At 38.9% G+C, this 15541-nt stretch overlaps 2 protein-coding genes and 1 pseudogene across 3 annotated transcripts; all 3 read left to right on the top strand.

Annotated features, from left to right (window-relative positions):
- Window positions 1–880: 880 nt before the first annotated feature.
- LOC149118770 (ficolin-1-like) lies at window positions 881–5857 on the top strand. The gene is made up of 3 exons (XM_089276881.1): window positions 881–4347; window positions 5043–5418; window positions 5492–5857. Exons 2-3 carry the CDS (start codon window positions 5109–5111, stop codon window positions 5755–5757), a joined length of 576 nt encoding a protein of 191 aa, XP_089133007.1. The 5' UTR covers window positions 881–4347; window positions 5043–5108; the 3' UTR covers window positions 5758–5857.
- Window positions 5858–12403: 6546 nt separating this feature from the next.
- On the top strand, window positions 12404–14200 carry LOC110047175 (uncharacterized). The gene is made up of 2 exons (XM_089278010.1): window positions 12404–12476; window positions 12812–14200. Exons 1-2 carry the CDS (start codon window positions 12404–12406, stop codon window positions 13087–13089), a joined length of 351 nt encoding a protein of 116 aa, XP_089134136.1. The 3' UTR covers window positions 13090–14200.
- LOC149118769 (ficolin-1 pseudogene) lies at window positions 13422–15039 on the top strand (annotated as a pseudogene). Its single transcript, XR_016207488.1, has 3 exons — window positions 13422–13670; window positions 14034–14316; window positions 14697–15039. The product of XR_016207488.1 is annotated as a ficolin-1 pseudogene (transcript).
- Window positions 15040–15541: the final 502 nt, after the last annotated feature.

Here is a 15541-nt window from a genome sequence, read left to right as displayed (position 1 = left end):
AGCTTGAAATATCGATTATTCTTAGTTATTTTACACACTTTTCTCTCAGTTTTTTTTTAAGCAACACTCTATCAGCTGAAGGATTTCTTTACTCTCATCACTTGTCTCCTTCGTGTTGACATTGTAAGAAGAAAATGAAAATTGATGACACTTCGTAATTTAAGTATTGATCATTCTCACTTTTTCGTGCTGGAATCTTCTCTAACGTTCAAGAGGGGTGAAACAGGGTTACCATGTAACAGCCGCTCAAAGCTGAACGTTTTCTAGAGATGTCAGTGATCCAAACTAACAGACAAGTCATCGATGACATTTTTTTTTTTTTTTTTTTTGATATGATAAATATCTGTAAAAGCGGGCCAGGGTCAAAGAATAAATTATGATCGCAAAACTAGGATTCACTTCACATACAAAAAATTGAAAAATATGTGTTTTTTTTTTTTTTTGCTGAAGCCATGAAACGGTATTATTCCACTAAACGGCTTGCTTTAGTTGCCGCCATTTTCTCCAACTGAAACTTGAATTTTAGTTGAAGTGTGAAAAGAGAAAAATACGATTGTGGACATGACCGATGAACACAATTAAGCCGGCGATTCCACTGGTTGCCATTTCCTGTTTAGCGGAATCAGATTTAATCACAGTCTTTGAACAACAGTGACGGAAAAATTGTTAATCTTGTCTCTGGGTCTTTAGTTCCCCATTAAGAGAAGACTATCATCCTCTCGTCTCCAGGCCTCTGTCTCGTTAGAATCACTCATCTTACGCCATAAGCCTTCTATTCACAGCATATCAGCAGTTTCCCCCTATATCAGAAATAGATCACTTAGTCGCGAAATCCTGGGGACGAGGAGCGCGCTCCTCGCCGCCAGGATTTCGCGCGGCCATTTTTTTTCTCACGGTTTTCTTTCGGGTCACGCACGACGGACTAAGCGAAAGAGGGACTACTCGTAGTCTAAATTCTGATTTCGCGTAGTACCACTGCTGCTCCACTACGCATTACTGAATACTTGTTCGAATGTCCAATACTCATCACGGCTTCCGATATAGATACCGGAGGTATTCGGAACATTCCTGTAAATCGTCGGAAGAGCTACCGAACTTTGACAAAGAAATAATTAGAGAACGATAAGTAACAACGTTTAAGTCAGGGACTTGTAAATGCGGCTAATTCACTAGTCAAAAACATTGCAACTTCATGGAATATTCATTATGGCGGAACTTTAAGGAGAAGTCGTTGATTTGTACTACTCAGGTTAGTAGTCACTGTTTGCACCCATGCATCACATCTCTTGATTTGGCGGTTTATTTCAGTAGTATTTGGTTGATCACAGCAAAATTCCATCACAACTCAAAATTCTATTTTTTCATAGGCTTAGAATTCCTTTAATATCTTGTTTACGAAAAGAAAGAGGTTTACTGATAGCTTCATAATGATCCTCATTCAAACCACTTCATAAATTATCCTCTTCAAAAGCAAAAGTATTCGACAGCAGGTAATTGAAACACTGAGAATCAATGGAGTGGCAAGTTGATTTCTTAACCTCCTCGACGCGTGGAGAGCAGAGATTCACAGGCGTTTCAAGGCTGAATTCCCATCGTGTGTTCCCAGTAAGTCGACATGAGCCTCCTTTGCATCTCAACGCATGAAATTATTATTTGTTATGAGATTTTTAGCGTGGGTAAAAGCTACACCAAATATGACAACAAGGAAAACCCCTATTAATTTATTTCCACTTGCAATTACCTGCTGTATTTAGTCGTAAGAAACAAAAACAGTAGCCGGCGAAACTATATATTCATTTCACAGCTGAATTGTTTTGAAACATCTATTTGAGAGCAATCAGCCGCCTAAACAACAAGCAATGCCGATTCGAAACAAAAGAAGAAAAAAGTAGAATCCCTGGCTGTGAAAAAATTCTACATATTGCATAGGTAGGGGCTGCGATAAAGTAGTGCTTGAAATTTGAAACTTTTTCAAACAGATTTTAAAAACCGACCACGAATTTTCGACGATGATTGAACGTCATAATAATGAAATATTTTGTCTAACGCAACTTATTTTGAATTTCACACTGTTCTTTATCAATATTTATAGGTTAGTAGACTTTCAGAAGAGTCCTTCGTTTTGTTTATTCTTTACCCGCCGCTTCGAGGCCTAAAACGTCAACGTTCGCTTTGCTCGCCTGCCTATCATTCTACTCTGAAACTCATGAGGTCGATTTGTGGCAAGTCATAAGTTTTCTATCATTGAATTCAATAGGCTGCCCTAGGCTAAAACTAAGTTTTGTTTCTTTGATTTCCGCTGAAAATCTTCAATACGCTTTCTGAAATTAAACATTATTTAGGAAGAAGACGAATTCGTTACTAAACTGCCTGCTCACTCTATCTCATTTTCGAATTCAAAATCTAGAGTGATCAATCAACAAGTCTATTTTACTTGAGGGGCTTAAATCATTAGACACTGTTTCTTCAAGGCTATACTGTTTTGGTTGACGTACTAATCTAAAAATCTGCAGTATCTTTGGAGAAATAACTTATAAACCCGGTGGAACTTGAAAATCCTTGGCGAATGTGATGTCATTTGAATTTCCAAATAATAAACAATTTTCCGTACTATTGTTTAAGAGCTGTGATTAAATATTCCGCCAAACAAGAAAAACGTAGCGATTAGAATGACTTTATTGTGTTCCTTGGTCATGTCCGATTTCCGCTGAGTGTAGATTTCGCCAAACTTCAACTAATATTTTAGTTTCAGTTTGATAAATGTCGCCAACTAAAGCAAGTTGTTCAGTGAAATAATTGCGTTTTATGGCTTTAGCACAAAAAAACATGTTTTTCAATTTTGCCTGAGGCTTCTTTCTAGCCACGCTAACAAACACTTGGTTGGATTTAAATTAAGGTCCGTCCTCTGCAAGCCACATCATTCTATGTTATTGTTCTTCCAAGAGGTCTAAAAGCTGTGCCCCATGCTGCTTTCAAACGGTAACACACTGACTAGAACAGGCGACGACTTCCAGAATTAAATTTGTTGTGTCCCTACATTATGTCGCTAGCGAAAGTTTTAAAACAATACACTTTGCCAGAAGAATTTCACTTTTTAAAAAGTTAGCAAGTACAGCAAGTGGTTTGAATGATCGTATTCAAAGACACCGAAAATTGCAGTTTAGGGCAACTTTGTCGCCTCGATTTCTACGTGTAAAAAGCCTCGTCCTTAATTAATTGACGTAATTTTAATTTTTTTCGTTCGACACTCAGTGCCAGAGGCAATTGTTTATACACCCCACTTGACAATATCGCACACGCGCGAAGTCACAGTTTACAGTAGAATGTCTGAAAAAATAAATTATAGACCAAGGGCCCGTTTCTCCAAGGTCCCGAAAAGTTTTCGCACCCGAAAACCTCTAGCAAAATCTCATACCTTATGACTACAGAGCTGTTTTATTCACATATTCTTAATACGAACAGAGGTTCCCTTCATACAAGAAGTTTCAGGCGTATACACCTGTCTGTCTTTAAATACCGGTTAACTAAAAATAGCTTTGCGGGCCCGAAAAGTTTCCGGGGCTTTCGAGAAACGGGCCCCAGGCCAGTTAAGACTGTAAATCGAAACATTTATAATAAAACATCAGAAGTGTTGCAAATATCCTAAGTGGTGATAATATTCTGATTCGGTTAGAAATGAGAGTGGATTGTTCGCGAAATTGAATAGTCAGAGAGAAAAACAAAGTCCGTTAACTTATACGTACATAATACTGATCGAGGGAAATTGCTAAGCAATTTCAATTTGACAATCGAGCACTGAGTTTTACTTTACTAGTATCTCTAAAAACGACAAATTTTTTTCTCGTTGTTTGCACTGTTCTTTACAAAGCCTTCATCAATTTTATGAAAGTGTCAAAATATCATTGTAAACAATCTGCAAAAATACTTGCACGTGCACCCAGACAAACATGAAAAATGTCTTGAACCAAATACAGTGACGCAAAAAACGTTTTATGATAAAGATGAGTCACATCCGCTTTTTCACCAGTCCGTGATACAGTTAAGTACGGTCAAGTTAGCCTTTCATCAAATTCAGTCGCACAATGACTTATGATTCCTCGAGGTTTCGTTGCAGTTTGCTGTTCTTGGTGTTGTTTGTGGCGCGTCAGGCTTTAGCCAAGCCAGGAAATAATGCTAATTGCACTCCAGTCAGTTCTGCAGCCACAAAGCATTGTAATAACGTCTACAACAGCTTCTATGCAGGGCCAAACAAGAAGATTGAGACGATTCTTCAAGAAATGAAGACACAACTCACTCAACTGCAAGATGACATCAAAATCCTCAAAGGAAACAAGACGACTGTGAAGCGTAAGATCTGTATTTGTGTTGAGACTTGAATTGTGCAAACATTTTCGACGATTACTGAGAGGGACGTTGGGGGGTTCTGAACACCGCATGCAATACCGCAAAAAAATTCGGCAAATACCGCATTATCGTAAACAACACCGTGAAATACCGCGGCACTACAATCGGCCGGGTCAAAATTCAATGTCATACCGAAACCACTACTGAGGCTGTGTGTCAAGTTTAGCGCAAAAAACACGGAAATAGCAATTAGGAATTTGTAATTTTCGATTTAGACAAAATAAGCAAAATACGGTAACATCCATTCGCGTGTTGGCTAATTATTAACTACAAAAAACTTACCTTTTTCCAATGGGAAACTGGAAAAGGCATGGGAAAACATTGAAGAACTTGGAGGATAATTTTTAATACCGTCCAAAATGTTAAAAAACCGCATCCCGCAGGCTCGGAGAATACCGCAATACCGCAATTCGAAGTTACAATTACCGAAATACCGCAAGAAAAATTGTTGAATACCGCAATACCGCAAACCCCAATGTTCCCCTCATTACCAGCTACGACTATGAAATCCGTTATCTTTGTTTGTTGTTGTGTTTTTTTTTTCTTTTGCTCGACAATTTTATTTTCTCCAGTTTGTAGACGTCCATTAACTCGAAACAATTTAGCGAAAATAAGCTTTGTTACCTTTTTCTCAATAGGCAAGAACTGTGCTGAGCTGTACAAATCCGGTAAAAGAACCAGCGGTGTTTATACAATCGACCCTGATGGTTCAGGTGCCTTTGATGTGTTCTGTGACCAAACAACAGCCGGTGGGGGGGTGGACAGTGTTCCAGAAGAGACTGGATGGCTCCGTTAACTTCTACCGTGGCTGGGCCGACTACAAGAATGGCTTCGGTAACCTGAATGGCGAGTTTTGGCTTGGACTGGACAAGATACACCGCTTGACGAACACAAAGAACAGACTTCGAGTAGATCTGGAAGACACGACAGGCAAAACTGCTTACGCCGAGTACGACATGTTTGCAGTTACGAGCGAGAGGATTAAGTACCAGCTGAGCCTTGGAACTTACTCAGGTAAGTTTTCGTATGTTATTCGTGTTATTTTTATTCGTAATTCTGTTATTAAATGTTCGAGTTTTGTTTTCAGGAACTGCTGGTGATTCTCTTTCCGAGCATCGTGGTTATCCCTTTACCACCAAAGATCAGGATAATGACAGCCATGGCAGCACTAACTGTGCTGTGGAGTATAAAGGAGCCTGGTTGTACAATAGCTGTCATGCTTCCAACCTGAACGGTCTGTATCATCACGGGAAACACTCGTCAGGGGCTGATGGTGTCAACTGGCGTCACTGGAAAGGTTATTACTACTCCGCCAAGAGAGCTGAGATGAAAATCAGACCAGTGAACATTTAAGAACTTTCTATAGTTTCCTCGTTTAGTTGCTGATCAACGCAAATCAGTGATTAAAAAACAAATGTTTAAGTGACTGGCTGATTAAAATAACTGAAAAATACCTTTTTCAAGTTATTTTTATCTCGTCACAATTTTCTTACTCTTCATTTTCCACTTTCCACTCTTTTCTTTCCTCTCCCTTGTTTCCATTCTTTTGCCTTCCTAGTCTCGTGCCAATTTTACTTAACTGAAAATGAATGTTTTGGGAAGGAACGATCTGTGTGTGAGCCAAATTTTCCACCGATTTTGACCATTAATTATGAGGGTTTAATAAGTTACTTATTAAACTTCGAAGGAATTGGTTCGATTTCCAAAAACGAGGCACACTTGCATGCTTATCTGGGTGCTGCTGGGTGCTGTGTTTGGGCATTTGGCCCGGAGAAAAACAACAAAATTCCCAAAAATAATGTATACATGTGAAAAAAGAGTGTTGAGTTGGGTGTGGTTGAAACAGAAACCCAACTTAAGGATGGGAGGGAACCCAGGTGTAACATATACGAGCATAGTCGAGCCGCCAGGAGTCAGGCTAATCAAAGTAGTTTACTGTATTTTCTTGTTGGTTGATGTCGTATATTGAAGCAATGGGAAACCCGGAATCTTCAGCAGAGCCAGAGCCAACTCATCATGATTATTTCCAGTGGATTTATAACAATTTACAACGTAAATGTCAACAGGATCGTGAGACAATGGACTTTTTGTTTATTTATAGCATCCAAAACCGCAAAGACAGAAAAAAACACATTCAAATTTCTGGCGATTTCTCCAAGACTTAACTTCGATGTTGTTTAAGTGAATGAAACGCAAGCTTGATTTGGCGATTTAAAATCCATAAGTTCTTTGTCTTTATGTCATCTTAACTCAAGTAATTGTCACGCCATCCCTTAACCGTTTCAACACTAGAGTTTATTTAAGAAATACACATAATGATTAGAACTGTACGAAGGAAGTTTTATGAGGCGGTATTTTGCTCGTCCTCTCAGCTCATGTCGTCGATATTTTGCTCTTGCACGTTCCTGTTCTTGTCTCATTTAACAGAGCGTTATTAAGAAAATAGAAAATTCATTGTTCAAATTTATTGGAATGTTATTGATGTTAAATTTATTTGCCTGCTTGGCTATCATCTTATTTCTATCGATTTCCTGTTTGTTTGAAATTACACTGTTATGTGTTTCAGGTACATTTTACTCAATACTCACGATGTCTCACTCCATGATAGTAACTGACTTTTTTCAGGAATGCCGGAAGCAAAAATGCATAATGTTGTAAGGTTGAAACTGCCTGCATGTTACATGTTACTGATGTTTGTGTACTCCGCTGTTTAATTACGGAAATGAGCAAATAAACTCAATATTAACAGAAAACAGGCCGTGAGTCGAACTGTAAAAGAAAACTTAACGGTAACCTATCTTATTTCGGTTTTGCTTACTGTATTTTGCTTTTGTTTCAGTTCTCGGTCCAAGGGTTGTGCATTCAAGTGAGAACTCGGATCGTTCAAGTGGCTTTTTACGACCCTCCACACAAAAGGACGGCATGAATTCATCACTCGGGTCCACGGCAAATCTATGGCGCATTCGAGTACTCTGCTCGACTCTTCCCACCAGCGCCTAGCTACTTCTTCCATCTACAAGCGGCACATGAAATACTAAATGATTACACTGCTCTTTACTTGCTACCTCTTTTAACTCTAAGAGAACTGCATGGCAGCCTTTGAAGTTGAAAATCTATTTATAACTCCGACTTACTTCACATTTATAGAAATCTTCCTGCTACCAGACGAAGTGAGCACATCATTCAGTCAGTAAGCACCTCAGTATGGAGTCGTTTTTCTCTGTTCACCGAGCTTCAAGAGCTTTAATTGGCCTCCTAAGCAGACGCCCAAAAAGCGTCGTAAGTTATCAGTTACAAAGGATCATATATCCGCTGTAAAGACTATCGGATCAATCGCATTTCAATGTATCCTTGGAAGGTAGCTATTTTATTGTTTGTTTGTTTACTTCACTGAAACCAGAATTTCTGCTATTGCAACGATTAAAAAGCGGCGCGTTCAACGTCATTAAGTTGCTACAGTGTTCAAAAGTCGGAGAAAAACGTCCCTTAATTTTGCGGGGAATTAATTAATGATGAAACGATGCATGGTTCACTTGGTAGACATGTTTCAAACGTACTTTGGAGAGAGCATTAAATGTTAAAATGTTATAAATATAGGTATTTGCTTCCTAATTTATTGAAAGAACTGCAGCGGAAAAACTGCTCGTTTGATTACAAATATCTTAAGTCTCAAATTGGTTAATTTTGATTTGAGCATATAACATTTTCCGGCATCGCCAAAGACATAATTCATTTCGGACTTGTCATTAAATATTCCAAACACGAAAAAGCGACGGGCTCGCTGACCTGTCGCTCTGTTGTGTACTTGTTAAACACTTTCTAGTTCTCTTTTTAATCCCGCAATACATATGATGATGTAACGGACCTAAGTACCGACATTCAGATAGAGTCGAGATAGAGCAATGGACTGTTATGTCCATACGGAGAGGCGGAAATGGTATATATGGCTGAAGCATCGAAATATCTTGATCTAAGCAATTTTGCCAGGCGAGTTCACAAATCACAAACACATAGATAACTCAAGTAACCCCAATACGTCTAAAGTCAAAATTTCCGAAAATTAGTGGTCGAGTAATATATAGAGTAGAAAGGCTGAAATTATTGGAATATCCGTTTGGTTTCGTACATATTCTTTTTTTTTTTTAATTTGTTAAAAGGCCTCAGTTGACTTCGTCGTTTCTTTAATTTGCTTTTCGAATTATTTTTTCTGTCACCTAGTATTATTTTGGGATGGTAAATATAGTAGCCGAGACATTGTTTATAATGAGACAATGAGACAATGGCGGAAGTTATGATTTTAATTAAAAGTATAATGTTGACTGTTAAACTCATTTAATTAAGATTTCTGGCTATTTTATCGTTTTTGAATTTTAATGATTCAGTTAAAGATATTTGTATTGGAGCAGACCCTTCAGTCCGTCTCAGGCCCAGTTCGCTGTCGTTTCAATCTTTACCGTTGTAAAACTTCCCCAACTTGAAGCAAAGCAGTTGCGCCAATCAGAATAGATTGGTTGGTGTGTGCACCGCGACACAGTCCTGAAATCGGCTGAAAGGTCAGTCTTTCGTTAGGAAATTTTACTTATTTCTTTGCAATAAAAATGAGACACTACAGGTTTGCAGCGAGACAGAAACTTCTTCATTAGATTGCTGGTGGAGAAATCAACCCGTAGTCTGCCATATTAAGATAACTCAATACACCCTTTTTGTATTTTTATTTGCATTTATATACTGATTTGTTTTGACCATCAGACGTGCTATAAAATAAACAGTTTGTGCACAGTTGACACAGAAATCAGAGCCAGACCGTCTACATGGCTATTACATGTAATTCTAGGGTTGGGTCCAGGAGTTTTCTTGGGAGGGGGTGCACAACTAAGGAATGGCGTAACTGACGTCTGGTCAGGTAAACAAATTTTAAAAGCGAAAATGGTCGTCTCACGGGGGTGGGGGGATGCGCACCCCTGCACCCTTCCCTAAATGTACCCCTAAATTCATTGTGCTAGGTCTAAGGCGCCAATTTTCTTGTCGTAAAAGCAAATCGGCATAAAAATCACAGTCAATAAAACATAAACATAATCACGACATTCACAAAGCTTTTTATTGGGGAATTTCGAGATCATTTTGTTGCAAAAACTGGCTCTTTTTCATTAGCGTCGAGGATAGCTACTTTCTAGTAGGACTAGTCGAATTAAGTAGGTCGTTAAATACAAATTATTTGGGTAGTCTGCACAATTCTTGTCTCTTCTTTGAAAGTATAAAAGGGGATTTTTAAGTGAGAAAAGTCTGTTCTCAGGTTTTCTTTATTTGGATCAAGAAGAGGCAACATCAGTAAATTTGAAGAAAATCTGTCAAATCTTTCCATCATTCAGCTGGGCATGTTAGAATAGTGTCAAAAGGTGTTGTGTTGAAAGAAAAGTACTACAGAAAGCAAAGAAGGTTTATTATACATACAGGCAATATAATAATCAGACCCTGTCAGGGATTTTGGGTTTTGGGTACATAATATCCGGAGCCGTTTTAACTCAGATACATGTTATATTTTTTGTCACAGTTCGGGTATAAATTAAAGTATGTAGTTTTTCGGGAATTTTCGGTATTCGGTGTATAGACATAATATAAAAGTATCATAACTTTTTAAGTTTCAAATTCCTCTAATTTTAGGTAATTAGTATCACTTTTTCCAATTTGAGATATATTGGTATCTTACGGGGAAAAGTCGGGTATATTGATATCCCCCTCCCCCTCCCCCCATCAGCTCCTTCCGATCCACATTGCCGGCCCGAAAAATACACACACGGATGTGATGATGTATCCAAACAACAAGTTAGAATACTTAATCTTGTACTTGCTTTTTGTTTAAAAAAAAAAAAAAGAAAAAAACGCTGTCATTTTTTACGTGGATAGGTCAATATAGCATCAAGAAACTGTTCAACTCTCGAGAAACATCAAAAACGTCTTGCAAACAACTCGATGATGCACTTATATTGTTGTACTCAGTAAAGATGAGTCAGAACGGCTTCTTCACCAGTCCGTGACACAATTAACTATCCTTAAGATAGACTTTGATCAAAGTTAATTCGTACCATGATTTGTGTTTCCTCGGGGTTTCGTTGCACTTTGCTGTTCTTGGTGTTGCGTATGGCGAGTAACACTTTAGCGAAACCAGGAAATAACTCTTATAGCACCCTAGACAGTTCTTCAGCCACAATGCATTGTAATAACGTCTACAACAGCTTCTATGCAGGGCCAAACAAGAAGATTGAAACTATTCTTCAAGAAATGAAGAAACAACTCACTCAACTGCGAGATGACATCAACATCCTGAAAGGGAACAAGACGATTGTGAAAGGTAAGGTCTGCTTTTGTGCTGAGACTTGTATTCTGTATAATTTATGAAACGTTTGGGATTAGTAACAACGGAACTCATTCGTAGCCGGTTGATTCGTTCTTTAGTTACGATTTACGAAATCCGTCATTTTGGTATTTTTCTTGACAGCTTTTTTTCTCCGTTTAGTCTTGCATATTGACAGAAGCTAGAACAATTTAACGGTAGTAAATTTCGTCATCTTTTCCTTAAAAGGCAACTGTGTTGAGCTGTACAAATCCGGTCAAACATTTAGCGGTGTTTATACAATCGACCCTGATGGTTCAGGTGCCTTTGATGTGTCCTGTTACCAAACAACAGCCGGTGGGGGGTGGGGGGGGGGTTGGACAATGTTCCAGAAGAGGCTGGATGGCTCCGTTGATTTCTACCGCAGCTGGGTCGACTACAAGAATGGCTTTGGTAACCAGAATGGCGAGCTTTGGCTGGGACTGGACAAGATAAACCGCTAGACGAAAACAAAGAACAGACTTCGAGTAGATCTGGAAGACACGACAGGCAAAACTGCTCACGCCGAGTACGACATGTTTGAAGTTACGAGCGAGAGGACTAAGTACAAACTGAGTCTTGAAACTTACTCAGGTAAATTTTTGCATATCTTTGTTTAAAGTAAATTTTAGTCCAATCAGAACTAACAAGGAAAGTTGAAACCAGATGAAAGCTTCACTAAACACACTTAAATATCTTACGCAGTTAAAAGTGCATGATTTGTTTCCAGGAACTGCTGTTGATTTTCTTTCTTATCATCATGGTTCCCCCCTTACCACCAAAGATCAGGACAATGACAGCTGGAGCAATGGTAACCGTGCCGTGCTGTATAAAGGAGCCTGGTGGTACTCTCTCTCTTATTACTCCAACCTTAACGGTCAATATCATCACGGAAAACACTCGTCAGTGGCTGATGGTGTCAACTGGCGTCACTGGAAAGGTTATTACTACTCCGCCAAGAGAGCTGAGATGAAAAGCAGACTAGTTTAAGAACTTTTAGTAGTTTTGTCGTTTACTTGCTGATCATTCAACGCAAATCAGTGATTGAAAAAGAAATGTTGAAGTGACTGGCTGATTAAAAAAAACTGAAAAATACGTTTTGTGTCATTCTTCTTTAGGTTGCTATTTTCTCATTCTTCATTTTCCACTTTGTACTCTTTTCTTTCTTTTCTCTTCTTTCCTTTCCTTCGCTTTTCCTATCTCATGTCTTATTATCCTGTTTTCTAACTGAAAATAAATGTTATAAGAAGGAATGATTTGTGTGTGAGAAAAACTCCAACCGATTTTCAACACACATTAGTAGTCCTGTCGCGTTTTTCATGCCTCCCTCCATCACTAACGCGCGTCCATGAAACACGAGCAGTTTCACAGCAAACTCATTTTCTGCTTTGAAATTCTCTGAAACGTTTGACTCTTTTCATCACGAATTCGCGAGGTAACTAAGTAAAAGAATATGCTCTTTAACGTACAAGCACGTAAAAGGCATGACAGAAATGCATTAAAAAACCGCTTTAAGTTTTCACGGCCTGTTCATGTCACGAGCGTTCACCAATTGTAAGTGAGATGTGTCTCTGACTAAGATTACTGTATGATTAACAGGACTAAGGAGAAAGGAGGACCTTATAAGACATGATGGACATTTTAGCATGGACTTTACAATCATGTTTCCGCCGATTGGCTGTGGTGTTTAGTGTTTCTAAAGGTAATAGAAGAATTATAAAATGAGCTCATTTTCACACGTGGAAGACATTTTGCTAGCAACAGCTTGAAGCGCTCTACGCAACAGGCTTACGAGAGCTCGCTTAGAAAGTAACGAAGCTGCAACGTAACGTTAATTTGAAATTAACTTCTGATTTTGAATAGAAGTGCCCCACCCAAAGAAACGACCACAATTTAAAAATAAAGGTAATACTATGATAAAGGAGCTTTGAGAAAGCACCTCTTTATCTGTCTTGGAGAGAAATCTTTGACCATGTTCCCTTATAGTGACTGGTTGTGTTAGCGTATTAATGAGGTTAAACAACATTCTATCCTCAGGGTTTTCTGCTCATGCAAGAGGCCTGAAAAGGGTTTTTATTTCCAGTGCAGTGGATGTGTTGTCTGGTATCATCTTGAATGCCAAGACTGATCTGTTAAAGAGAGACATCCTAGAAGATGAAGATGCGGTAGGATATACTGCAGAGGGTGCAATTAGGGCTAAACGGAAGTCACGTGACCAACCCTGGATCTTATGTAGAGTTTTCTCCCTTGTAGTACATTATTATAAGTTATCACGTGTTTGGCTAAACCGTCACGTATTTGACACTAATCCTTGAACCTTAAACCTTGCCGGTCTATTTCGTTTGAAGCAGGAAGTTGTCATGGATTTACCGTCACGGATTTGACTTTACAAATCTTATGCTTTCCGTCACGTGTATAACCTGCGATCAGGCTCGTTCTTTTGGAAAGGGAGAAGGATGAGATGTAGGGAGGGAGGGTATGATCGCAGGTGATCACGTATACGTCAAGGGTCCACCACGGAGCCATCATGGACTCAACTGTCTCGTGTTTTACACATTTTGAGCGTCGCACCAAATCCATGACCATCACGGGTTTCACGAATTACGTTTTAAGTGCCTTTAAGCTAGAATTTTATCAAATTCGAACAATGACTTCATCTGTTTTCTCGGGGTTTCGTTCCAGTTTGCCGTTCTTGGTGTTGTTTGTGGCGAGTTACACTTTAGCTAAGCCGAGAAATAACGCTAATGGCGACCCGGTCGGTTCTATAGCCACAAAGCAATATAACAACGTGTATTTGTACACAGCACCAAACCATGAGATTAAAACTATTCTTCAAGAAATGAAGAAACAACTCACTCAACTGCAAGATGACATCCTCAAAGAGAAAAAGACGACTGTGAAGGGTAAGATCTGTTTCCGTGTTGAGACTTGGATTCTGCTTATTTTTCGAAACATTTGGGATGGGTAACTACAAAACCCTAATACGTGCTACGACTGACTATGAAACCTATTAATTTTTTCATCTTTTTAATTTAGTTGTTTTCGGAAGTTGGGATTTGAATTCTGCGTAATTTCCAAGACGTTTAAGATGAGCTACAACGGAACTCGTTAGTAGTTGATTCGTTCTTTAGCTACGATTAATGAAATCCGTGAATTTGGTATTTTTCTTGACAGCTTTATTTCTCCGTTTAGTCTTCCATATTGAAGCTAAAACAGTTCAGTTGGACAATAGCAAATTTCGTCATCTTTTTCTCAATAGGCAAACCAAACAACAGCCGGTGAGGGGTGGACAGTGTTCCAGAAGAGATTGGATGGCTCCATTGATCTCTACCGCGGCTGGGTCGACTACAAGAATGGCTTCGGTAACCTGAATGGCGAGTTTTGGCTGGGACTGGACAAGATACACCGCTTGACGAACACAAAGAACAGACTTGGAGTAGATCTGGAAGCCACGACAGGCAAAACTGCTTACGCCGAATACGACATGTTTGCAGTTACAAGCGAGAGGACTAAGTACCAGCTGAGTCTTGGAACTTACTCAGGTAAGTTTTCGTATTATGTCTTTCTATTTTTTAACATTTTGAAACGATTGATTTCTTCCTGTAGTACTTCGCTAGTTTGTTTATAGGCATATTTTTGAGTGCGATCCAAACTCAAAATGAATAACAGAAAGTTGAAACTTGAAATTTTGAGGGGAATCGGTAAAAATTGTAGAGATAATTAAAGGAGCCATTTGGAAGGAAACAAGACTGACCTTAAAATAGTGTCAATGAACATACTCTAAGTGGGTTATATTCTACTATTATTCTGTTTTGATTTTGCAAGCTTGCGGATAGGTGATCTGATTTGACTGTTTTTAGAGCATTGCATGTAACTAAGTGCATCTGTCTAACGCAGATCAATATTCGTGTTTTGTTTTCAGGAACTGCTGGTGATTCTCTTTCTGGTCATCGTGGTTATCCCTTTACCACCAAAGATCAGGATAATGACAGCTGGAGTATTAACTGTGTTGTGAAGTATAAAGGAGGCTGGTGGTACACTAACTGTCATCCCTCCAACCTGAACGGTCTGTAACTATCATCATGGACAACACTCATCGGTCGGTGATGGCGTCAACTGGTATCACTGGAGAGGATATCACTACTCCGCTAAGAGAGCCGAGATGAAAATCAGACCAGTGCACTTTTAAGGACTTTCCGTAGTTTTCTCGTTTACCTGCTGACCCACGTAGATCAGTGATTGAAAAAGGAATGTTTAAGGCTGGCTGATTAAAAAACTAAAAAATAAGTTTCGTCCGACTATTCATTATGCATTACGTACTTATACCATACTCTACAAATATGGTAAGACTAGGCGTGATTTTGGGGGACTTTTTATTTTTATTTTATTTTAGTTTTTATTTTGGGGGGCGTTTTCCTTAAAACAATTCTTCCACTCGCGCTTGTTGAATGTGAGATGATTATAGCCAGCGCCTCGTTGGCTATCTACCATCTCATATCCAACGCGCGCTCGTGGGAATAATTGTTAATTAACAGCAAAACCATTCTGTACAAGGGTAGCTCCACGAAATGGTGGTAATTAGGGCTATGCAACTCTTGAAACTTAATATAACGCAGTGCGTGGGGGATTGTGGAAAGCGCCAGAAAAAAAGAGTCCATTGCGGACGTCGATGAATAATGTTTTAGGCAGGATTCTACTTTTCGGGTTCATCAATACGCATGCTTTGCAATCATCGATTGTACTAACTGATTTTACTCACTTTTCTTT

This window comes from Orbicella faveolata, unplaced genomic scaffold, assembly GCF_042242905.1.
Source record: "Orbicella faveolata isolate gen_17 unplaced genomic scaffold, um_ofav_v1 contig_1, whole genome shotgun sequence".
In the NCBI taxonomy this organism is placed as follows: domain Eukaryota; kingdom Metazoa; phylum Cnidaria; class Anthozoa; order Scleractinia; family Merulinidae; genus Orbicella; species Orbicella faveolata.
Note: the sequence above shows the minus strand (reverse complement) of the source record. Positions and strands in the feature narration are given on the sequence as shown.